The sequence below is a fragment of the Salvia splendens genome, chromosome 11 (genome assembly GCF_004379255.2).
Source record: "Salvia splendens isolate huo1 chromosome 11, SspV2, whole genome shotgun sequence".
NCBI classification, from domain to species: Eukaryota; Viridiplantae; Streptophyta; class Magnoliopsida; order Lamiales; family Lamiaceae; genus Salvia; species Salvia splendens.
The window spans coordinates 30,975,383-31,000,299 of record NC_056042.1 but is presented as its reverse complement, the minus strand read 5'-3'; the positions used below and the strand labels follow the sequence as shown (position 1 = coordinate 31,000,299).

Here is a 24,917-nt window from a genome sequence, read left to right as displayed (position 1 = left end):
GTTGAATTACTGATGGAAATGCCCTGAACATTATCGACGGACCTCGTTTACTGGTGATGTTTGTTTATTAATTTGACATTTATTACTTTCCACTTTCTGCCTTTGAAATCCAGCAACCTGTGATTTGATTATTATTAACATTTAACACTATACTATAACAATTAATCTAGCTAAATTAGACCCATTCAATCTCGTCATTGATGAGAGAGAAGGTTAGAGCTTTGACAAATATGAACGGACAAGGGTATTGAACTGCCACCGAGCTGCAACTTCCCACTTGCCTTTTGCTTTGACAATACAGCTTAGGCTTTGTTTTCTTTAGTTTCAAATTATCAAGAATTAAATTCAAATAGTGATATCAAAACAAAATCAATTAATCTAGCTATATTATGTAGCTATTAATATTTCATCTTACTTTTCAAAGTTTTCTTACAGTATATAAGAGCATTAGCAATGGTGACATATCTCCATTTTTCCTGCCACGTCAGCAGCCCATCTCAGACAGGGACGAAGCCACATTGGGGCCTGGGCCCCCAGCTATTGAAATTATTACTATATATGGAGTATACATTCCTAAGATATACAAACATGTTGGTAGCCGAGTTGGTTTGATATTCCCCCTTTCTTTCCTGAAATTAGTTGTTTGAATCTTGGAAACAACAGAGTTTTTGTTCCTTTTTATTTTAGTAGTAGTATTTTATTTCCTCAAAACAGCTCATTTCAATTACTCTTGAATCTTAATATATACCATTTGTATAGACTTTTGAAAGCTTTATCACTTATTAAATATTAGACTTTGTTTATAGTCTATTTTTTAATTTAGCACTTTATTTATAGTAGTTATTATTTATTCTGACTACTTTTTTAATACTTTTTCACTATAGTAATTAGTTATTATTCTAGTCTATTTTTAAAAAATTTTATGAATAATAAATGTAGTAATTATTTTAAAACATAAGTACATTGTTAGTCTACTTTTTAAATCACAAATATTTGGTTAATTTGAAATATAAATTAATCGAAAAACATGAAGAGCTCTACCGAAAGGATACTATAAGCTTTTGAATAATGAATATGTGTGAAAAATGATATTATATGCTTTATTTGATGTTACGATTTATAATCGTTAATAAGAAATGTTATTAATAGTATATAAGATGCAAATACGGTCATTTTCAAGACATTGTGCAATTTTGATGTCGGGATTGATTTTTACTAAAGTTGTTGTATATATCTCTAGTTTCTATCACTAGTATTTATTTCATTACCATCTCCATCCCTCACTATTCCTTCCACTTATGGTGCAGTTGTTTACGGGGATATTAATGTCGATGTAAAAAATAGCTCACAATTATAAACATTTTTTGGGCCCCCCAGGTAAAAAATCTTGGCTTCGTCACTAATCTCAGAGCCTATCTCCATGCAATGAGAGCTCATCCCAGAGTCTATCTCAGGGCCCATTTTATTTCCAAATCATCATTATTTTTATATATTTCACTTTCAATTGTTGGTGTAAATTAAAGACAACGTAATATACAAAAAAAAATTTATTAAAAACAAAATAAAACATCCTATATTAAAAAAACAAAAAAAAAACATTAAGATAGATAAAATGTGAATTGATGTAAAATTGCTGAAGTTCATATCACCGTGGAGAGAAGTAAAATTGAAATTGAGATTGGAAAGGGATGAATGTGAATTGATGGGGAATAAGGTATATATAGGGGTGGCACGGTACGGTATACCGCACTCAAAATGTCATACCACATACCTACCGCAAATTGCAGCATGAGAAAATATCATACCTATACCTTACCGAATTTTTCGGTATACCTCATTGCGGTATACCGCAAAATTCGGTATGATTATTTTTTATACCGTTACCATACCGTCTATGCGGTATACCATACCGTATTGCTGTATACCGTACTTTTATATTATACCGAAATAAGGTATGGCATATCGAGTACGGTATACCAGAATAAGGTATGACCTACCGTAATACTTGTGTTTCATTCCAAAAAAATTCTATTATAGCCAAATATTTAAAATAAAATTTCACTTATTTAAATAATTTCCAAAAGATTAAAACTACACCATAATCAAATCTATACAGTGGACTTGATTTGCATCTTTGCATATGTATGTTTGGGCTTGGGGGCGGTTGAACTAAAATATGAAAGTATGGTTAGAGATTTTAACATATTAACTATTTTTTATATAAATTTTAAATACAACGTATAAATCAAATTTTTGGCAAATAGCGTAAATGCGGTATATTGCGGTATAGGAAAATCTATACATTTACCGTACCGATAGATATCGGTACGGTATCATACCGTACCGCAACTTGCGGTATACCGCAAATTCGGTATTTTTTCGGTACGATAAGTGCGGTATTTCGGTATTACGATATATTTTGCCTGCCCTAGGTATATATACTAGATTAAAAATGAATTAAATTAAAAAAGAAAAAGAAAAATGGGATATTGGCTGGGCCGATTGATCGGGCATGGGGGGATGCATTGGAGAAGGGAGATCGGCCCTCCCTCCGAAGTGGAGGCCGACGGGCGCAAATGAGAAGCGATCGGCCACCATTGCAAATGCTCTAACAATTAATCTAGCTATATTATCACATGGCATTAATCAATTAAACCTACGGTTGAATTACTTCCTACAGTTTTTTGCTTTATATGGTCTAATTAGACGACTTTTATTTTTCATGAAAAGGAACGTGTGATGTATACGGTTATATTTTCAGGTTTAGGTAATTATTAATTAAAATTTATTCATTTCATTTATAACTAATTAAGGAGGGTGTCTTCTTTCTTTTATTATTAATAGTGGAGTAGTATTTATTTGCTTTAGAGATACATACGAGAGAGTTGGACAGTGAATACATCTCGCACAATAATTTTCTTTATTTGCAAATGTTCATATAGTATTCATCAAATAACAACACATAAACCAACTTCAACATTTGCAAGCTTATCTGAGTTATTCAAATAAACTAATTTGTTCATCTAACCTCTTGTAATTTAATTATGATGGGCCGACTCATGGATACAAATTCCATATGTGGGGGGAAAATATTTGGATAGTATCAACTACAAAAAAAGTACAAAATGAGTATCATGATTATTTACAGCAAGTATCCCACACACCTCCAGTTCATAAAACAACCAAAACAAGAATGTATTAATAAGCCAAGTTAACTACACATAGGAAAACAGTCACACGCATATAGCTCTTGAATATACCTTCGGGCCACCCTCACAATAAAATAAATGAAAAACTTCGATCATCACCCATATTTCTTCATCAGTTCTTGTTAATCACTACCACTAACACATATATTCAAGTTGGATTATAGTGTTTGACTTTTTTGAGGGTTAAGTTTGATTTGAATGTGAAAAGATATTTATATGTTCCCATCTATATAAACCAATCCATTCTTTATCTTCCATCCCATCTTCAACTCCTCACAATCAGCCTCCAACCTCCTCTGCAACATCACTTTCTTCAAATGGCGATCAACAGAGCTATCGTTGCAACCGTCTTGCTTTCGTGCTTGGCCGCCTCTTGCTACGCCATCACCTTCTCTTCTCTCCAGAGAACCCTTGACCTCGACGCTTCAGTCAAAGCCGGCGAAGGTAACTCTCCTAATTAGTCTGAGTCCTTTTTCTAAACAAATCCGTGCAGACTTGGCTTAAAGAGGACAGTATCAAACTAATATCCAGTCGATGATCTTAACAATTATGTTACCATGATTATGCAGTACTGAAGGCGGGAGAAGGCAAGATAACGGTGTCGTGGAAAGTGAACACGACCTATCCCGCGGGGACAGAGTCGAGCTACAAGACGGTGAAGGTGCAGCTGTGCTACGCTCCGGTGAGCCAGAAGGACCGTGGGTGGAGGAAGACGGTGGACCTCTTGAAGAAGGACAAGACGTGCCAGCACACCATCGTGGAGAGGCCCTACTCCGCCTCCGACAACTCCGTCACCTACACCGTCAAGAGGGACGTGCCCACCGCCACCTACTTCATCAGGGCTTACGTCTACAACGCTGCCGGCGAGCAGGTCGGCTACGGCCAGACCACCAACGCCGAGAAGTCCGCCAACCTCTTCTCCGTCGAGGCTGTCACGGGCCGCCACGTGTCGCTCGACATCGCCTCGGTTTGCTTCTCCGCCTTCTCGGTTGTGTCGCTCTTTGGATTCTTCTTCATGGAGAAGAGGAAGGCTAAGGCCTCCAACTGATTTTATTTAACTTTTATTTTTAATTTGTGTAATGTGGGGGGAAGAATGAGGTGTGGCTTAGTGATTTGTGTAGTGTAAGAGTGATTCTTGGGAGATAGAATCATTGTGTGATGCATAAAAGTTGAATTTTAAGAGGTTTGTGATGTTGAATTTTAATTTATTTTTACGCCTTTTCCAATCCCATGCTATGGCATTTTGTCTTGGACTATCTTCGATTATTGATGGGGAGTGGTGGATACTTGATGGGATTGATTTTTCTTTTAATTAATTAGTGTTGTTTTTATTTTGGCTTCATCTTTGTTGTGAAGATTATAACGAGGCTTGGTCCAAAAATTTGGGCGATGGTTTCTGAGGTTTTAGGTTTTATTCTTTTCTTGAATAAAATCTCATATCAAATACTCCCTCCGTCCCGGGCTACTCGCTCATTTCCTTTTCGGCTCGGAGATTAAGGAATGAGTGTATAGGAAAGTCAAAAATGACGGCTGTAGGTGAAATTTTTTACTAGAAATGGAAAGAGTGCAAGTAACTTGGGACGCCTAAAAAGGAAATAAGTGCGAGTAGTGCGGGACGGAGGGAGTATAAAGGAGTGGAGATGGATTGTAGTATACACAACATGATATTTTAGCTAATATTCAATCTTGATTATCTAAAATTGTCAACGAAATTGTTAAAAGTATTTCATTGCACATAGTACTTTTTTAAGTGGGCCATATATATATACTAATGTACATATTCTTCGTACACCCATTGAATATAGGAAGGAACGTGGCTATTTCCGTAAGTCAATGACGATGAGAATGCCAATTCGATTACTATAACTTTTGATGCAATATTTATTATGACAGGTACATTTGACAAAAAAGGAATAGTGATAGCCTGAGAATATTTTTTCTAAATTTTATTTGAAAATATATTTCTAAAGTGATTACAACCATTAATTTTAACCACTAAAGAAAAAAGTTGTGAAAAGGTAAAATTGCCAAAGAGGATTCAACCATTCAAGTGAATCTCATGCGTTATTTGCGAGAAAGTATTTCTTCTTTATGAATTTATTTAGTTTTTTTAAACAAACTAGCTTTGTGATCACGAATCATGTGAATCGAGAATTAGAATATTCAGTTGTTGATATAATTATGATAAAACAAGTCAAATAGAATATGCAAAGTCAAGTGCATAGCACTAAGGATGATGGAGATGCAGTACTACTACACGCAATAAGATAAAAATATGTTGTGAATGGTTTTTTACTTTACTTGGAAATCTTTCCTTCATTTACAAAGCTATACACAAATCATCAGAAACAAGTGTATTCTTAATAACTCAAATATTGGCAAAAATAGCAATGAAATTCAAGTTCATCAACACTCGAATACATGAAATCAATAGCTTCTACCCTTTCCATTAGAATATAGTATCACAAAAACAGAGAAAAGGTTAAGCTTCAAACTGTGCACAACGAGAGCATTTAGAAATGGTCCTATGTAAAGACTAGATTATCAACAGCACTATTCAAGAAGAAATCAAGAATCATGTATATTCACATGGATCAATCACAGATCATCAGTCCTCAAACAACACAACATAAGACATAAAAAACATCAGGGTGTGATCGACTAGCAGCGACTGTAAATTATCTCTTGAGTCTCCATTCTATCAGTACCGGACAGCAGCAAACCATTGGGGTACAGATCAATGTGCCCGAAAGCATTGGTCCCCGGGGGGCACTCCAACGCGGCCTCAAGGATCCGGTGGTGGACCCCATGGGAGTCCACCGAGTAACCCCCCTTGTGATCATGCCCTGAAAGGCAAACCTTCACACAATCATACCGGTGTATCAAGTCCATCACCTCGTTGTAGTTCCACAGCAACGCCTCATTAGACGAAGCGTTGGGATCCAAAGGCAGATGGGAGCAGATGACCACCTTCTGGTTCAAGCTCGTTGCATCTTGAAGGACTCCATCCAGCCACTCAAGCTGATCTTTCCCTACTGCCCCGTTGAACATGAGGAACCTCCTGTCCCTTCCAAGAAGTCCATTAGGGCTATTCTTGTCTGAATTTGGATTTCTCTCCCAAAGAAAATTGACTGCCTTCACTGCATTTGGATGATCCTCAGGCCAACCAATGGCACTTATGTCATAGCCATCAAGAACCACAAATCTGTACTCTGGAACAGGGGAGAAGTCGTAATAGGCATGAAGATCACTTGGAGGGATGTTAAGCATAGGTAGCAATGTGTCGCGTGGGAGATTGTACAGACAGTGGTTGCCTATCAAGTGATATACTGGGCCATTGAAGAGGCTGAATTCATTGACAATATCCTTGACAGCAGCTAGAGATTGATCTTTGGGGCAGTATCCATCAACCATGTCCCCAAAATTGATCACAAAGTCCACCTTCTCTTTGTTCCATTTCTTGACTGCTCTCTGCAGCACGTTGATGCTGTGCCTGTAGTAGCGGGGGACACCAAGAAACGAGACGCCATCTGGGATGTCAGCATACTGAACATCAGTTATTACCCCAAAGGAAGCCAGAGGCTCTTCTCCTTCTAACGTGATAAGCTCTTCTGCATAACCCATTGAGCAGCAAAAAAGAGTGCCTTGAAAAATGAAACATATAGTGATTGTTGATGTTATCTTGAAAATTTGCAACAAACTCAACTTCACAACTAATACATATAGAGATGGAAGAAAGATTACATGCTCAAAATTTTGAACATTTTTACAGAGTGTATTTCTACAGAATCCCTGCACCTTCGGCACAAACTATTCTTGATTTCATCAGATACACTAGAAAATAGACTGCATTTGAAGTAGTCAATTATGATATTAATTCAATAAGAATTTCCAACCAAAAGGGGGCCACTGCTATAACTACAGATTATTTTGCATCAGAACAGAACCGCCTATGATTGGATCCACATTCTAAAATAGAAAAGAAAAATGGAAACAATGTAACAAAAATGTAAGGCTTGAAGAGAAAATTGGCTAATATTGATTTGATTATCATTATTTTCCTCAATATATGATTCTAGAGTTCATAATGTTGATTGCAGCAGTTTTCAATTCAACAGAGATTAGAAAATGAGGGCACAAAAGGGGGGAATAATATAAACAAACAAACAAACACACAAAGAAACAATTGTTAATAAACCAACAAATAAATCACATAATTAATTCCTCCCCTCAACAACATAAAAATTCAATGTACAATTCATCAAATTCTTCACCAATAAGCTTGAAATCGTCATGAAAAAAATTCAGAAGCAGCATTGTCCCAAACACAAAACAGGCAAGAATATGGTGAGAGAAAAAGAATGCATGAAAATCAAATCGGAGGGGAAAAAACGCACCCTTCTCCAGAAATCAAAGCTGGAACTGCTGAGATTGAAGAGAGGGGGGAAGACAAGGTGGCAGCGTCGGAATATATATGTATGTATATGTGAAGGCGTCGAACGACGTTGATCCCTCAATATATGCCGCGTGCTGTGGTTGGTTACCTAAATTTGATTCCAATGGAATGATATACAGATTTATTAGTAAACAATATTTATGAATTTGAGTTGAGCCCAGCTCCTATTAGATCTAATGTAGCTGAATTAAATGTGAATATGGTTTCATTTATTAAGCAACAAAATAAATTGCCTATCACGAGTTTATGCAAATATAAAGTTATTCTGTTTGCGTATTACTTTCAGCATTTATTATTTTTTAAAGTGCTATTGTCTACTGGATATAATAACATCACTTGAGCTATATCCAATCTAGTTTAATTAAATTATACGCTAATGAGCCGAATAAAGGTAGACTGCTTTATGTTGAGGGGTTTACTAGATAAAATTGAAAATCTAGAAAAAAACATTAATTGATTATTTCGTTTTTCCATTCATTTCATACAATGGTTTAATATTATGACTGACAATTTTTTATCCAACACGAATACACACAAAAATAATGGGTTTTGGTTACACCTTAATGGGTTCGTGTCCTTATTGAGTTGACCCGTTATGAACCTGAAAATTTCAGGTTGGGTTTGGGTTGGATACGGATAACCCATTAAGAAATAATATTATTATTTTTATTATTTATGATATTATTTTTAAAAAATAATGCTTTAGTTTAGTTATTTAATTTGTTGTAAATCGGGTTTAAATCTTGAAAAATTGATTTTTATCATATAAGTCATGTTTAAAATTAGATTTAATCGTGTAATACCATGTTTTAATCTTGTAATATTGGGTTCAGGTCGTTATCGTGTCGTGTCTACCCATATTATATCGTATCGTTAACGGGTTCGTGTCGGGTTCAGGTCGTGTTCAGATTTGAGGGTAGCAGGTCGGGTTCGTGTTCTAATTTGCAGTTTCCTTAACAGGTCGGGTTCGGGTTAGACCTTATTGGGTTGGGTCGTTATCAGATTAACCCAATAACGACCAAATCAGCACAATTTGCCACCCTATTTAATATAGTTAAATCTAGGGGTGAGGAAATTATTCGAATCTGAAAATTTGATTCAAACCAAACCATAATTTAATACTACCTCCTCCATCCGACATTTTCCTTTTTCGTTCGTCTCATAAAAATATATCATTTCCATTAATCGAAAGTTCTTCCAAACTCATTACTCATGTACAATAGTTTATTTATAACATATACCAATAGGGTCTATCATTAACACCAATATTAATGCGGGTCACACTATCTACTAACACTATTTTAACTACACTTTTCTTCATTTTTCCTACTTTACTAATTATTCACGTGTCGTCCCAAATGTTTTTTTTGGAACAAAGGGACTATTCGATTCGGTTTTTGTAGATTTTAGTTTGGATTGGAATCTAATTAACTACTATTAATTTTGGATGTTCGGATCGGATCTAGATAGATAGTTTAAAATGAGAAGTAATCTGAAATCCGAAATGTATTTATAATATTATTACATATATAAGAATAATCTGAAATCCAAAATCACAGTATCTTTTCCATATATTATAATTATAAACCTAATAAATATAAAATCTTAATGTTGAACAGTTTGTGTTTGGTACATTAGATTTTCAAATTCTGATATTGGATTTTTATTTTTTCGGATCAGATTGGATTTCATATTTCAAATTTTTGGATTTGTATTTTGGACAATTCGTATTGGATCGCATACATTTTACATAAAATTCAATCCAAAATCCGAATGTTCACCACTAGCCAAATCCAACGTTGTTAAACCTTTAGGTGCATATGAGTGAATTCCACCTCAGAATGATAAAAGTAATTACGAAGTCTTTAATACTCCACCAAATTAGTCATTATGTATTAGAATCTAATCCTTATTCTTCTGTGAACTGGTAGAAGAAGTTAGATTTATGATTCACTAAAACTCATTCCCTAATGAGGATAACGTGAGTACAAATCAATACATACTATGAAACGATAGCGAAATTCAACTCGTTTACGCTGGATTTGTTCCTTGCTCAAAAGATAAGCCTCTATATTACCATTGTTGCACTGGCTCACAATTGGTAACGATCATTCGCCTGGGGTAGCGGAATTCATGTTCATGACACAAAAACATACAAGACAACACTTGTATAAACTGAAACCGTGATTTGTAAACTTCTTTTATTGGATACAGATCATACAGATAGACCAAAGCCACAGACGGTTAGTAAAATCTCTCTCTATAGTTATAAGAATTCAACACCTCATGCGAATCAGATTAATAAAAAATCACAACTAGCCAAAAGGCCATTACAAGACCAAGGGAGATGAAGGGGAGATTCAAGGCTTCAACCACTCCCCCAATGTGGATCTATATACAAGGGTGCTGTCATCATTAGAGCACCATATCTCGTCTGCATCCCATTCATGCACCTTGACGGCTTGGCCCGACACACATCAATCAGCTCCCCACCACTCCAGCTCCATATCATGCAACAATTTCAGTATCTCCTCAGATGGTCCCTTGTAAAGAAAGGGTGCCGTAGGGCATCCTCAGCTGACAATCTTTCAGAGGGTTCGTACTTCAGTAGTCCTTGTAATAGACTAATTAGATCTCCAGCTGAGTGATCTACATGTTGCATGATCAAATTTTGAAGCCTAGGCAACTTCAATACAGATTTGATACTATCTCTGGATGCTGCTCCCTCTGGCCAATCTAACCTACCCCTCCTAACATACTTCTCAGCATGTCGGCTGGAATACAACGTACCAAACAAAATATTAGCAATTGCTTTCATATTAATTACACCACCATGAAGGATATGCATGGGCTTACTCTGCTTTCTTTAGCATATGTTGGGGCAGTGGTCCAAGAACCCTTTCCATCATTGCAAGGTGCTCCAAATTTTCATGCGTTTGGAACAATGCTTCACCCTACAAGCAGTTACAGGGTAACGGTTAAGAAGTCGCATAAAATTAATAGGAACATAAGCTGGTATGACAGCATACTGAGCAGAGCTCCACCAGGATGCAGCCTACACTCCATACATCACAAGGGTAAGACCATCCCAAACCTACACAGACAAAAATCAAATAAAAGAGTTCAGAAAATCATGCAAAAGAAAAAATATTATAGTAAATGAGGAAATCCAAATACAGGGATTATTTACTAAATACAATACCTAGGATAACCTCAGGAGCTCGGTAATGTCGAGTAGAAACAATGTATGACTGGTCCTGCCTGTCATATGTCGTGCTACCAAAATCTATTACCTTGATAGCACTAGACTTTGGAATTCTCTTGTAATATGAACTATCCTTGGGTGATGACCTCGAAAGACCCTGATTACAGAAGTAAGAACACAATAAACAAACACCATTGAAGAAATAAAATCTAAGCAAATAGTGCAAATAAATATCCACTTCCCAAAGCATACTCAATAAAAGATCACACACGCTACCTTGTAATCAGGAACCTTTATGTAATCTGGTGAGACTAGAAGAATATTTTCAGGCTTCAGATCCGTGTGGATGAGGTGCAAATCATGCATAACTGAGGTGATAGAAAAAGATTCAACAAAAAAAGGACAACACCAAATAAGAATGCTTATACCTATCAAGGTAAAGTGAAAGAAATCATAACTAATGCAGAAGGGTGATTCATCCATGCAGAAAATATGTAAGACTAAAGTTTTGCTAATGGGAGAAACTATTTACACACATGCTACACAATCCAACAGTTGTCTTCCAATCTCACGGACAAGATCAATGGGAAATGAGCGATAATTGTTTTTGCGTAGGAAATCGTATAAGCTTGGTCCAAGCTTCTCAAAGACCTGTTGAAACCATTTAAGCCCATGGACAACTTTAACTCCCATAATATTTGTTAGGTTGGGGAAATGAATCCACCAAATCAATTATATACTTACAATACAGATATGGTTACGATAGTCAAACCAGTTCCGTATTTGAACACAACTGCAAGGAATAAACTTGTTCAACCTCTGCAATCATTCACAAAAGGCCAAAAGAGTGCCAAAGTCATCATAAAGTGCAAAATAAGAACTCACCGGTTGCCACCTTTGTCCTGTCTACCAAGTTGTTGGAGCACATCAATCTCAATCATTGCTGCTTCACGGTACTTCTTGATTCCACGAACAATTTTAACGGCTACCATTTCCTTTTTCTCCCTATCCCAGCATTCCAAAACCTGGCCAAAGGTACCTGAATTGAACATTCTTAATTAGAAAAGGCAAGTAACACAAAACATGAGTAGAAAATCAATATATGAATTGTAGTAACTTACCTTCACCCATCTTACTGTGAATCTTATCTGCAAAAATTGATATGAAAAAACATCAGCACAAAGATATAACATTATGTACACAAGTGCATGATGCATCAGCTATATAAAAATTGAAAAAAACCACAATATCTTTTACTTCATCAATACAAAGAAATCATTTCCATCTTTTGAGACTAAATTATGCTTATATTGGAACAGTAATCTAAAATGGAATTACATCTATTCAAAATAAAATCCCAATCCAAACTCTGAAGTTAAGGAAAACATCACTAATCCACACAGGCACAAGAAAACAACAAAAGCAATGACATGAGGAATATGTTCTTATGGTAGTGAAGGTAGTTACAGCGAGAAGTTAGATTATCTCCAATAGCAAACATATAATGCCCATCTTTGTCATCTTCTCGCAACGGGGGAGAACCATTTTGAGCCAAGCCCTTAACAAACAGAGAACTAGATTGGTCCCAGATGGCTCTTGAAGGTGCATAGCTCGTCACGTTTCCAATCTCTTGTTCAGGAAATAATCCTAGCTGAGCCTACACACAGCCATCCATTCACATTTTCCTCATCGTAAAAAATAACTTATTTTGTTTACCTCCTCCGTACCACAAGTACCATACCAACACAATCTCCCACACAACAAAACCAAGAACTAAAAGAAGGAAATATATTTCGTAAGAGTTATTCATCTTAAAATTAAAAGTTCAATAAGACTATGAAAAACTTAATGAAAAATGAAATCAGCAGACTTTTATACATAGCCATTAAAATCGACAGCAGTTCGATTTATAACTCTAACTCATAAAACAGACAAAGAAAACCAATTCATCTGGATTAAAAAATCTAATTACACAATTAAACCACTCGAAATCATAGAAATTAAAAAATAACAAAAACCACAAAACTCATGAAAAAATTAACAGACATACAAAAATATGCATCCAGGAACGACGAATTATAGATAAAACAATCAATTCATAGCTGATCCCATAAAAACCACAAAACTCATGAACCAATTAACAGACATACAATAATATGCATCCAGGAACCACGAATTATAGATAAAACAATCAATTCATACCCGATCCCATACAAATCATAATTTTCCATCAGATCTACAAAAAAATAAACAAGATAACGAGACCAAAGGGAAAGGAATTCAAAGATCTGATCGAAATAATTACCTGAGGACCTTGAGGAAGAACATCCCAGCCCAAACGTGGCCTCTTTCTCGGTCGGCGATCCATGGTCAGTTCAGTCACGCGTTCCGTTTCCATCACAAAAAAATAGAAGACGAAATTCTAGAAAGAGAATAATTTTTGAGAGAAAAAAAGTCTAGGGTTTGAAGAGAGAGAAAACTGGACAGATAATAAAAAGATGCGTGAAGATGCCACCTAATATTGACCTAACAATGCGTGCCGAGCCAATTTCATTGAAATCGAACCGTACACGTGGCGCTCACTCGGCTTCTGCTTTATTGCGGATGATTCCTCTCTTATCTTTAAAGAAAAAATAAAATCTGGGCCACATCTTATGGGCTGTATTGAAAAATTAAGTTCGCTTTTACGGCCCATTGAGGCTATATTATTTAATGTGGAAAATACCTTGCATTAATAAAAATATAATATTACCTTCGTTCCATATTAATAAAGTTACTTCTTTTCGACACGGAGATTAATAAAGAGATATTAAATATATTGAGTGAGGAGATAATAAAATAGGAAATAGATAAAAGTAGAGATAATAGAGTAAGAGAGGGAATAAAGTGAGGGAAAAGTGTTATCTTTTGCTAAATAGGGAAATAACTCTACTAAAATGGAACGTCCCGAAATGAAAAAATGATTATGCTACTATGGAATGGAGTAAGTACCAAAGGAACGCCCGTGCACACGCATACGGTGTGTGTCAAACCCGATCCCGATGCGGGTTTGGGACGAGAGTTAGTCCTTTAACTGTCGGCCGGAAGGATACCTTGAGAAATTAAAAAACAAATAAAATTACTAACCAATAGACAAGAAGCGCTTCTGTACACGCATATAATGTGTGTCAAACCAGATTCAGGTGCGAGTTTGACCCGACTAGAGAGAAAAGGAATGACATGGTCTATCGGAAGAGTAGGGAGAAGAAAACAGTGGAGGCGGGAAGCACCTCTTCTATATGGTGGCAGTATCCATGACATGGAGAAAATGAGGTAAGTGTGAAGGAGGATGGTGAGAATACTAGAGGAATCAGATAGGCAAAAGTGGAGGCGGAGTAAGAGGAAGATGGCGAGAGTGATGGAGGGGAATGGGAAGCGTGTCGTGTTTGTCATAAAACATACTCTTTTTGTCTCATTAAATATGAAATATTTGATTTTTGGCACATGATATTATGTACCGTTGTTTTGTAAGTTAAGTAGAGAAATAATGAAGTAATAAGAGATAAAAAAAGTATAGATTATACTCCCCCCATCTCAAAAGAATATGCACTCTTTCCTTTTTTACTCTGTCCCACAAGAATATGTTTTTTCTAATTTTAGAAACTCTTTTCTTCTAATGAGGTGAGACTCATTCTCCATTAATAATACTTTAATTACTTTTTCTTTCCACCTCTCTCTTATCTTCCTAATTTTGCATTAAAACTCGTGTTAAATCCAAAGTGCATGATATTTGAGGACGAAGAAGTATTTATTTGTATTTTAAGAAATTGAAAAAAAAGGAAAAACGGTGACCGATTGCACAACTAAATGGGGGATGATATAGCATTAGTCTATTAGCATAAACCATTTTTACATGGGTAAAATGATATTGTAAGCAATATTTATTGTAGAATGGAAAAGTTATTTGGTTAGGCTTATGGCATCATTAACCTCGTCCCGGATTCGGGCCCCAAGTCCCCTCCACGTCATCATTCCCCTAAATTTGAGTCCCGACCCACAACTGCTCTAACCCTGCAGGCTCGAACCCGGGCAGCAACTAATAAATGACACTATTCACAACTCCAACTTATTTTACTCGTAAAATAGAATACGTTGAGCAATTATAACATGAGAAATTCATTTTTAATACAAAAATAATAAATTATAAACTAAAAATTATTAAAAAAATATAAAGATTAAAAAAAGTGCAAAAAAAAATAAAAAAAATTAAAAAAAGTGCACATTGGATCTCGCCCCTCTCCCTCTCCATCTTCTTCCTCTTTCTCCTTCATCTTCCTCTCCCCCCTCCCTCTTCTTCCTCTTCCAAAAATTTAGAAATCCGTGAACAGTAGCGGCCCGGCCTGTTCAAACCGAAGCTCCATCGCCCGCAAGGCCGGACCCCGGTAGCGTCACCGGGCCGCAAATGCGGCCCCGGGACCGGCCTGGGCCGGAACTTCACGCCCTCCATCGCTTGTGACGCGCCGGGCCTCGCGATTTGCGGCCCGGCCATCCGAGTTAACGAAGCTCTTATAAGCCGATAAGTATTCATTCGTTCCAACTAAGTTGAGTCGTATTATTTTTTTGGATATCCCAATTAAGTTAAGTTATTTCCTTTTTTTAACTAAAATAAAACATTCAATCACTCTTATTTTTCCATCACCTATTTTACTCCCTATATATTTTTCTTATTTTATTCATCTTTCTTATTTTTTAACATAATTTCTTAATCTCTGTACCCAAAAGTTTTATATCAACTTAATTGGGACGAAGAGAGGGAGTAGGAAGCATGTAGCTTATAAAATGCAAAGAGGAAACTATATATAACAATTCATAGTTCCCAAAAGAAATAGTTCATCATATTCGACTTATTTTTCGCAATGATCATTTTGTAAATACACTTCTACTACTATATTTTATTATTTTAAATACTCTAGTCATTCCAAACTTTTAACAACTAATAAATTCATATAACATGGCGTCTTATAAACTTTTAAAATACTACTAGTATAATTTATTTAAATTTATAAATTTCTAAAATAAAATAAGTAATAACTCAAACAGTCCCCGAGAAATAAAAATATTTTGCGTTCATTGATAAAGGCCACTTACTCGGTCATCGTCATTACTACACAAAGGCTTTTGGATATTCATATGGAATATCCATGGCCATTTTTGTCTTTTCAATTTTCATTTAACTAGTATTTTCTTTATTCATGAACACACTTATGAATTACTATGATTTAGGAGATATGCAATTATTTCTTTCATTGCGTTTTGGATACACAGTAAGGTCAATAATTTGGTAGCTAGGTCGAATTATAAACACTCTTTTATTTTAACTATGTGTGAACTACACAAGAGACATAAAATACGTGATAAAATTATAAGATATTGGTTTAATTACATTGTTTTTATACTTTTACATTTGACCATAATTAAGTAGCTAAACTTATTTATAGAATTTTATGGTGTAAATACATACTACTATATTTTAATGGTTTTATCTCTTATGTTTTCTTATACTTGGCTTATTTGGCTGATTTAATGATTCTTGATCCTTTGTATTTAATTTAATGGACATCTACTGGATAAATCTAGCTAGGTTTCGTATAATATTGAGAGATGAGAGTTTATATTTGAAAGAAAGAACTTTTGAGTCAAAAGAAAATGTAAAGAGAGACCTTCACGCCAAAGAAAAAAAAATACGGAGTATACAAACAAAGACTTGCGAGTTAAATAATAAAAAGCAAATAGGGATATTCAGATTAGACCAAAGATGAAAATCTTAGGTAAATACCAGTTTTTGATTTGTTATAGAATACTAAAAAAAGCACAGAGGTGTAGCATATGGAATAACTTTTTTTAATACTTAATAGTATTTCCTCCGATATAGATATTATAATATCCCATTTTACTTTTCATTCAGTGATTTAAAGTCTCATTTACTCTTTTCCATTTCTGGTAAGGGGATCCACCATTCACCTAACTCATTACACTCACATTATATTATAAATCAATATATAAAAGTGGGGTTCACTTTTCACTAATCCATTTCTCCATTTCTTTTCACAAAGTTAAACGAGTCAAAATGACACTATAAATGGTGGAAGGAGTATTAATTTATTGCTTCTTGTTATAAAATACATATGTTTGATATTTGTATGCAGTGAAATTAATGACATGATTTATATATACAGAGATATGGTTCATAAAAAATATTAAAATTTTCAGGAATAAAATGTAAGTGACAGCTACCTAATTTCAACGGCTAACACATTTGACAACCTTCTTCTCTTTATTACTTTGCATTCGAAGGAAGCCGGTCAAGTATGGAGATTATGTCTAACGTTAGTGATGGGGTACGGACTAAACAAGCCCAACAGCAGTGACGGCCCATCAGCCCAAAGCCCAAGGAAGAGTATGAGTTCGGCATTACCAAAGAGTTCGGCCTCAGCCTACAGCTCGGTAAAAGCCAACCAATCAAGCTCTGCTCTCAAGTCGGCACCAAGCTCTCAGATCGGCATTACCAAAGAGTTCGGCCTCAGCCTACAGCTCGGTAAAAGCCAACCAATCAAGCTCTGCTCTCAAGTCGGCACCAAGCTCTCAGATCGGCAACCAAAGCAGTTCGGTCTCAGTAAGAGTTCGGCCTCAGCCTACAGCTCGGCAAAAGCCAACCAATCAAGCTCTGCTCTTAGGTCGGCATCAAGCTCTACTCTCAGATCGGCAACCAAAGCAGTTCGGTCTCAGTTTTCGACCGAACAAGGAGTTAGTGGACCCATGCAGGATTTCCACGACTTCCAACATACCCACTACCACGTGGCGTCAACTCAGGCCACGATCTTAGGCCATGACCTACACGACCTCCACGACCTAGAGTGATGATGTAAGCCACGATCTTAGTTCAATGTATAAATAGAACTTAGATCTGATAGAAAGGGGAGAAGCTCTCTAGAGAAAAATACCATATAGCAAGTCTGTGTTGTAAGCTGTAATTCCAGATCAAGCAATACAAACCTGCCCCCATTTCTCCCCGTGGACGTAGATTTACCTCAGTAAATCGAACCACGTAAAATTCTCTGTGTCGTGATCTGTATTTTCCTGCATTTACTAACATCAACAATTCGCGGACTCATCACTGGCGCCGTCTGTGGGAAGCAGAGAACCAAATTTGTGATAAAGCGAATTTTTGATCCATTTTTTCCACCCAAAAAATGCATACCAGATCGCAGAGTACCCGTATTCCTGCCCGTGAGAACCAGGAGGAAGCCAATCCATCCCATAGGTCTGGAAAACAGCCTAGGGATAAATCCACCACCAGTTCTCATGGCGAAGGAACAAGTCGCTCCAAAAATCGTCCCACTGAGTCTTCCCAGCAGCCTGATTTGAATGAGGCTGTCAAGCTGTTCTTGGCTGAGAAGCAGGATGAGTTCTTAGCCTTCCTGCAAAAGAGCCAAGAGCCGAAGACGAAAACGGTGGATTCTCCTTCCTCATCCAGACATGAAAGTCACTACCGCAGTAGTGCCGTGTCTTCCAGGAAGAAGAATCCTCAACCCCGACACATTCCTGTTCCTCCTCGGTACCGGAATCACAGGAGATCTCCATCTCCTCCATACCGAAGAGATGTCGGGTTCGCCATGTACGGAGCATTGAAGACTCCGTTCTCGGATGATATCACCCGAACTCCCCTTCCACAGAACTACCGAACTCCGTCGATAACCTATGACGGACTCGTGGATCCTCATGACTTCCTGGGACGCTATCAGTATAATATGGCGAACCAAGGTCTCAATGAGGTCCATATGTGCAAGCTGTTCCCCGAGCTGCTCATCGGGAACGCCAGAAGGTGGTTCGACAGCCTTCCTCAAGGCAGCATTAGATCCTACCGAGATCTGATGGATGCTTTCCACAGGAGGTTCTTTCAGAAAGCGGAAGCCCGAAATACTTCGGCTCAGCTGCTTTCTATACGTCAAGGTCGCGACGAAAAGATCAGCGACTTCCTGACGAGATTCCATAAGGAATGCCTACAGGTAGATAATCTCAATGATCTACTTGTCATTTCGGCATTCCAAAATGGAATCCTGCCCGGAGCTCTCTACAGAAAGCTCGTGGAATGCAGTCCGCAAACAGCTCAAGAGATGTGGGACATTGCGGACCAGTTCTCCCGAGCCGATGAGGCAGACCGTCGAAAACGGTCTTTAGACAGCTCATCTAGAGGAGACGAAAAGACGCCCGATCATAGCGATCAGAGGCTTCCTCGCCGAACACCTTCCCCACCAAAGGAGGGATAGCGGTCATCCGAGGTGATCGAAAAAGAGCAAGTGTTCGCAGATTGCGCTTAAAAGTGCCGAGCAATCAGTTCGGCACCATCAAGCATAGCAATCACAGCAGCCGGAGTCAGAGGCAGGCGAAATGACCGAAGTCACACCGGAGCCGAACTCAATGGTGTACGGCACTGAAGCTGTGATTCCGGTTTAGATTGGCATACCCAGTCCCCGAACTCAATTTCTCCTCAGAAATGAATGGTGACGGACTGAGAGCCGAACTAGATCTTGCCGAAGAAAGAAGAGAATTGGCCTGCATAAAAGCAGCCAAGTACAAGGAGCAAGTAGCCCGGTATTACAACCAAAGGGTGAAGAAGCTGCAATTTCAAGTGGGAGATCTCGTCTTGAGAAACAACGAAGTAAGCCGAGCAGAAAAGCTGGGCGAACTCGAACCCACATGGGAAGGTCCATATCGGGTGTCAGAAGTCCTCGGCAAAGGGTCTTACAAATTGACTCACGTGTCAAGAGCACAAGTACCCCGAACATGGTACGTTTCCAACCTCAAAAAGTTCCATTTGTAAGAGACAGTCCGGTCAATGTGCTTTCTTTGGTTTGCTTGGTCTTTATTTGTCTCTGTGCGTTTTGTCTGTGTGTTTTGTCTGTTTCGGTGCGTGTCGTCTCTTACAAATGTTACTGAGGTATCTTGTTCTTCGAAGGCTGATCCCCTTCTTAGAACATATATAAGCCAACGATTGTGAGTCAAAGCTTCTAAAGAAGATACAAGACCACAATTCAGCTTAAACAAGCAGTTCGTCTGAAACGAGCTGCAATAAGCCAACGATTGTGAAGTCCAAGCTTCTAAAGAGGATACAAGACCACAATTCGGCTTAAAAATCAAGCACTTCGTCTGAAACGAACTGCAACGAAAGTCCGATTCTCGCGATAAAACTTGCCTGAATTAGGACAAGGGAAAGTCCGATCCACGCGATAAACCTCGCCGAATTAGGACGACCAAGTTCGGTCAAAGAAGTTTACCTCATAAGACCAAGGACGACCATGTCTAGTCAAAGAGGTTTACTGCATAAGACCACTTCGGTTAACTGGGAAAGTCCGATCCACGCGATAAAACTCGCCGAATTAGGACAAGGGAAAGTTCGATCCCGGCGACAAAAATCGCCAAATTAGAACACAAACCAAGTCCGGTCAAAGATGTTTATGTCATCAGACCAAAGACGAGTCCGGTCAAAGATGTTTATTTCATCAGACCAAAGACGAGTCCGGTCAAAGATGTCTGTGTCATCAGACCAAAGACGAGTCCGGTCAAAGATGTTTATTTCATCAGACCAAAGACGAGTCCGGTCAAAGATGTTTATTTCATCAGACCAAAGACGAGTCCGGTCAAAGATGTTTATTTCATCAGACCAAAGACGAGTCCGGTCAAAGATGTTTATTTCATCAGACCCAAGACGAGTCCGGTCAAAGATGTTTATTTCATCAGACCAAAGACGAGTCCGGTCAAAGATGTTTATTTCATCAGACCAAAGACGAGTCCGGTCAAAGATGTTTATTTCATCAGACCAAAGACGAGTCCGGTCAAAGATGTTTATTTCATCAGACCAAAGACGAGTCCGGTCAAAGATGTTTATTTCATCAGACCCAAGACGAGTCCGGTCAAAGATGTTTATTTCATCAGACCAAAGACGAGTCCGGTCAAAGATGTTTATTTCATCAGATCAAGGACCAAGTCCGTACAGTGTTAGAAGCGAAAACAAAATTTCATTTTTCAAATCTTGTTCGGCACACAACTCCGCTACCCTACGAGATGGCGTTACGCTATTACAAAGGACTATTCTACTGCCCAGGGTTGCTAAAGTTGAGCCATCTATTCACAAAATCCTCGTGAAGCTGAGTTCGGGCGTTCCAGGCAGCCGCAGAATAAGCAGGTCGACGAGATGCTCTAATCGACCTGCCACCTCTTCTCTGAGCCCGGGAAGCCCTAGCACCTCGGCGGCGAAGAGTCTCTTCACGAAGCATTTGCCGATCTTGCTCACTCATAACCACAGCTCTTCTGCGAACTTCAGCCCGTCCTTGACTTGACGTCTCCGGTTGTCCCTGAGTTCGTTGCTGACTTGGAGTAGGGTTTTGAGCAAGTGAATCAGAGGTTTGAGCTGGAGTACTAGCATCTGTTGGCGGGAAATGCCGGAGGAATCTCTCAATTGAGGGACGCCGGGCAAGAACTATGTCGTACCGAGAGGCCCAGCGCCGCAATGATGTCACGACTTGTTGGCAAGCCGAGCTCTCCAGCGCATTGTTCCTCCGGAGTACATTATATTCCTCCCACAGTTCGTCAACTCGACTCTGAACATCTGATATGGTCATTCCCCCGCGCACACGGATGTAATCCTCGTACGCAGTCCTCTCAGCAATGGTCGTGTTCAGCTCGGCCTCCAGATCATTCTTATCGGACTCTAAGTCCTTATTATCGGCCTCCAGCTTCACTAAACGAGCCAGAAGCTCGTCATTCTTCGTCTGATCGGCTATAGCTCTTTTCTCAGCTTCGTCTAAAGCCGAAGAGTACAGCCGTTTCCAGTGAAGTATCTCCATCTCCTTGAGTACAAAGCAGCTACGTCAGTTCGGCATTTCAGCTTACCGAGCAGGTAGTAAACCACAACAGGAGTAAGAGAGTACGAAAGGCTAAACGAAGACACAAGAGCAGAAAGAAGAATTTTTTCATTCATAAGAAAAAAATTTTTCTATACAAGGAGGGCTTCAAGGCCATTTTACATAAAGGAAGAAACTAAACTAAGAGAAGGGAGACGAAATCATACTTCGCTAGCCTCGTCTCCGCCTTCTCGGTGAGGTTCAGCTTCCTTCTCCTTATCTGCTTCAGCTTCAGCCTCTGCCTCCTTGCTCTCCCCAGCCTGTTCGGCGCCACCGTAGCCGATCTGCTGCGCCTCCTGATCGGCCTGCTCATCGCCGGCCTCCAGCTCCAGCGGCTCGGCCTCACCCTCTCCGTTGTAAGTCGAAGCGGGTGAAACGGGTCCCACGGAGGCAAAGATAGCCTCCAGGTTCTCGTCCCGATCAGCTCGACAACTCCGGACTCGGTCTGCAGAAAGCAGGACCGAGGATGAAGCGAGCTCCTCAAGGAGCGGCAGATTCTGAAGCCGAGCTGCTATCTCTCGGCTGTACAGAGGCAGCACGACGTCGGCCCCCTGCTCGCCCTTATCGGCAATTAGCCTTACCAGACTACCGACAAAAGCCGAGAACTGGCTGCTCAAAAAGAGTTTCTCCGTGTAAACACGGAGAGCCTCCCCCTGGGCAACCACGGCGGCAGCACCACTCCGTTTCGTCTGCTCTCGCTGGATGACGAGCTGGTTTTTGGCAAACTGAGCTTCATCCTGGGCCGAAATCCTAGCAGCTCTGGCTTTCTCAAAGTTTGCCTCAGCCTGCTCGGCCCGGTGACAAGCAGCCGCCAATTTCCTCTGCATCTCAGCATAGTCGTTGGACGCTTTGGAGAGTTCGACGGCGACGAGCTTGGAGAGCATGTCGTTCCTCTGAAAATGGATAAAGAAAAAAGTCAACAGAGGGCACCAAAAATACAGGACAGAAGCAAAGCCAAAGAATCAAGAAGACAATTCACCTCGGCAAAGTCCGTGGGCCATAAAAATGGCTCACAGATATGCTCCGAAGGAGGCGCCAAGACCATGTCTTTCTCTGGCGCTCTCGGGGGTTTCTGGGTCTTCCCCTTCCTACTTGCCGAAGTCGACTCCGGCTTCTTTGGACCCGAAGAAGTCTTTTGCCTCTTCGGATTCTTCTCGGCATCAGGCGCCGAGCTGGTAGCCTTCTCTCTCTCCGGCTCCTTGGACTCCGAAGATTTTCGGGTAGCCTTGTTCAGCATGTACACTGCCAAAAAGCAAGAAAGCAAGGTTAGTTTTCTTCGTTAAAGCAGTAGAGCATAAAGATAAAGAGAAATCCTCACCCTCGGCCTCTTCGTCCGAAGACGAGATGTCGAACACGACGTCGCCCTTGACGAGCTCAGACTCCGTGTATTGTTTCCTAACTATGGGAATCTTGTTGAGCTCGCCATCGAGCTCGTCCAACGGTTCAGGCCGAGGATGACGGATAACGGACTTCGGCCCTCTCCAGGGAAAACTAGGAGCCGCAGTCCTATTATAAAAAAAGAAGCGATTTTGCCATTTCGGCCATTTGGTTTTACAAAAGGCCCTAAAAGGCTGTAAAGGGACCAAGTAAAACCAAGATCCCTTCCTTTTAAACTGGAAAAAATTAAGGATTGCCCTCAGAGACAGATCCTTATCTAGCCTACGCAGTTCGGCAGCAAAAGCCGATAAGTGCCTCCAAGAGTTCGGAGTCACCTGACCTAAAGGGAGTTGAAAAAAATCTAGCAACTCTACAAAGGCAAGGGGAAGGGGGAAACGAAGCCCGCATTCTAAGCTGGCTTCGTAGACGGTGGCGTAACCTTCCGGCGGCGAGTCCGCCCTATAAAGGTCGTCAGGAATCGCAACCTTCCCCCCAGGAAAAGAGTATTTTTCGTGAAGGGATATCACAGTATCCTTACTCAAGATACTGTGAAAATACTCTACGGTCTTCTCCCCGGATTCTTTCCGGCTAGAAGACCCCTTACCCCCTTCACCACCGCTACCAGACTCAGACGAAGAAGAAGCAGACATGGTCCTTACTCTTTGCAAAATCTGAGGAAATTTTTGAAAGCGGAAGAAAATCTTTCACGCAAAAGATAGAGAGTGCAGAAGAAGCCAATAGCAAAGGTGTTCAAACGATGAAGAAGGGAGGTATTTATCAGATTCGGCGAAGATTTCAAAATCGTCACACCGTTTCGAATCCCACCTTTTCAGGATTCAACGGCCGGATTTTACTGTCGCATTTAATGCAGTCACGTGCACGGCACGTCCCCTGACGTCAGCCTCCCCCGTACCTTTATCCAGAATGCCGAAGTGACTCGCTTCGCCGAAGTGATTCACTTCGTCTTTCGGGGGGGGGTAGTGATGGGGTACGGACTAAACAAGCCCAACAGCAGTGACGGCCCATCAGCCCAAAGCCCAAGGAAGAGTATGAGTTCGGCATTACCAAAGAGTTCGGCCTCAGCCTACAGCTCGGTAAAAGCCAACCAATCAAGCTCTGCTCTCAAGTCGGCACCAAGCTCTCAGATCGGCATTACCAAAGAGTTCGGCCTCAGCCTACAGCTCGGTAAAAGCCAACCAATCAAGCTCTGCTCTCAAGTCGGCACCAAGCTCTCAGATCGGCAACCAAAGCAGTTCGGTCTCAGTAAGAGTTCGGCCTCAGCCTACAGCTCGGCAAAAGCCAACCAATCAAGCTCTGCTCTTAGGTCGGCATCAAGCTCTACTCTCAGATCGGCAACCAAAGCAGTTCGGTCTCAGTTTTCGACCGAACAAGGAGTTAGTGGACCCATGCAGGATTTCCACGACTTCCAACATACCCACTACCACGTGGCGTCAACTCAGGCCACGATCTTAGGCCATGACCTACACGACCTCCACGACCTAGAGTGATGATGTAAGCCACGATCTTAGTTCAATGTATAAATAGAACTTAGATCTGATAGAAAGGGGAGAAGCTCTCTAGAGAAAAATACCATATAGCAAGTCTGTGTTGTAAGCTGTAATTCCAGATCAAGCAATACAAACCTGCCCCCATTTCTCCCCGTGGACGTAGATTTACCTCAGTAAATCGAACCACGTAAAATTCTCTGTGTCGTGATCTGTATTTTCCTG

The 24,917-nt window shown here is 39.6% G+C and overlaps 3 protein-coding genes across 4 annotated transcripts; 1 reads left to right on the top strand and 2 right to left on the bottom strand.

Annotated features, from left to right (window-relative positions):
- The first annotated feature begins 3,327 nt into the window (after positions 1-3,327).
- Positions 3,328-4,413, top strand: LOC121753777 (high-affinity nitrate transporter 3.1-like). The gene is made up of 2 exons (XM_042149028.1): positions 3,328-3,653; positions 3,779-4,413. The coding sequence occupies exons 1-2, from the start codon at positions 3,527-3,529 to the stop codon at positions 4,255-4,257; spliced, it is 606 nt and encodes a 201-aa protein (XP_042004962.1). The 5' UTR covers positions 3,328-3,526; the 3' UTR covers positions 4,258-4,413.
- A 1,278-nt stretch (positions 4,414-5,691) lies between these two features.
- On the bottom strand, positions 5,692-7,816 carry LOC121754155 (manganese-dependent ADP-ribose/CDP-alcohol diphosphatase-like). The gene is made up of 2 exons (XM_042149504.1): positions 7,607-7,816; positions 5,692-6,853 (listed from the first exon to the last, which is right to left on the bottom strand). Exon 2 carries the CDS (start codon positions 6,831-6,833, stop codon positions 5,871-5,873), a length of 963 nt encoding a protein of 320 aa, XP_042005438.1. The 5' UTR covers positions 6,834-6,853; positions 7,607-7,816; the 3' UTR covers positions 5,692-5,870.
- Positions 7,817-9,836: 2,020 nt separating this feature from the next.
- LOC121755501 (serine/threonine-protein kinase AFC2-like) lies at positions 9,837-13,369 on the bottom strand. 2 transcript variants are annotated; one of them, XM_042150797.1, is made up of 11 exons: positions 13,176-13,369; positions 12,338-12,527; positions 11,992-12,018; positions 11,756-11,909; positions 11,615-11,663; positions 11,407-11,521; positions 11,147-11,238; positions 10,868-11,027; positions 10,695-10,759; positions 10,522-10,619; positions 9,837-10,439 (listed from the first exon to the last, which is right to left on the bottom strand). In XM_042150797.1, the coding sequence occupies exons 1-11, from the start codon at positions 13,266-13,268 to the stop codon at positions 10,187-10,189; spliced, it is 1,296 nt and encodes a 431-aa protein (XP_042006731.1). In that variant the 5' UTR covers positions 13,269-13,369; the 3' UTR covers positions 9,837-10,186. The 2 variants fall into 2 exon arrangements, with proteins under 2 accessions (XP_042006731.1, XP_042006732.1); XM_042150798.1 differs by having other exon boundaries at positions 10,710-10,759.
- Positions 13,370-24,917: the final 11,548 nt, after the last annotated feature.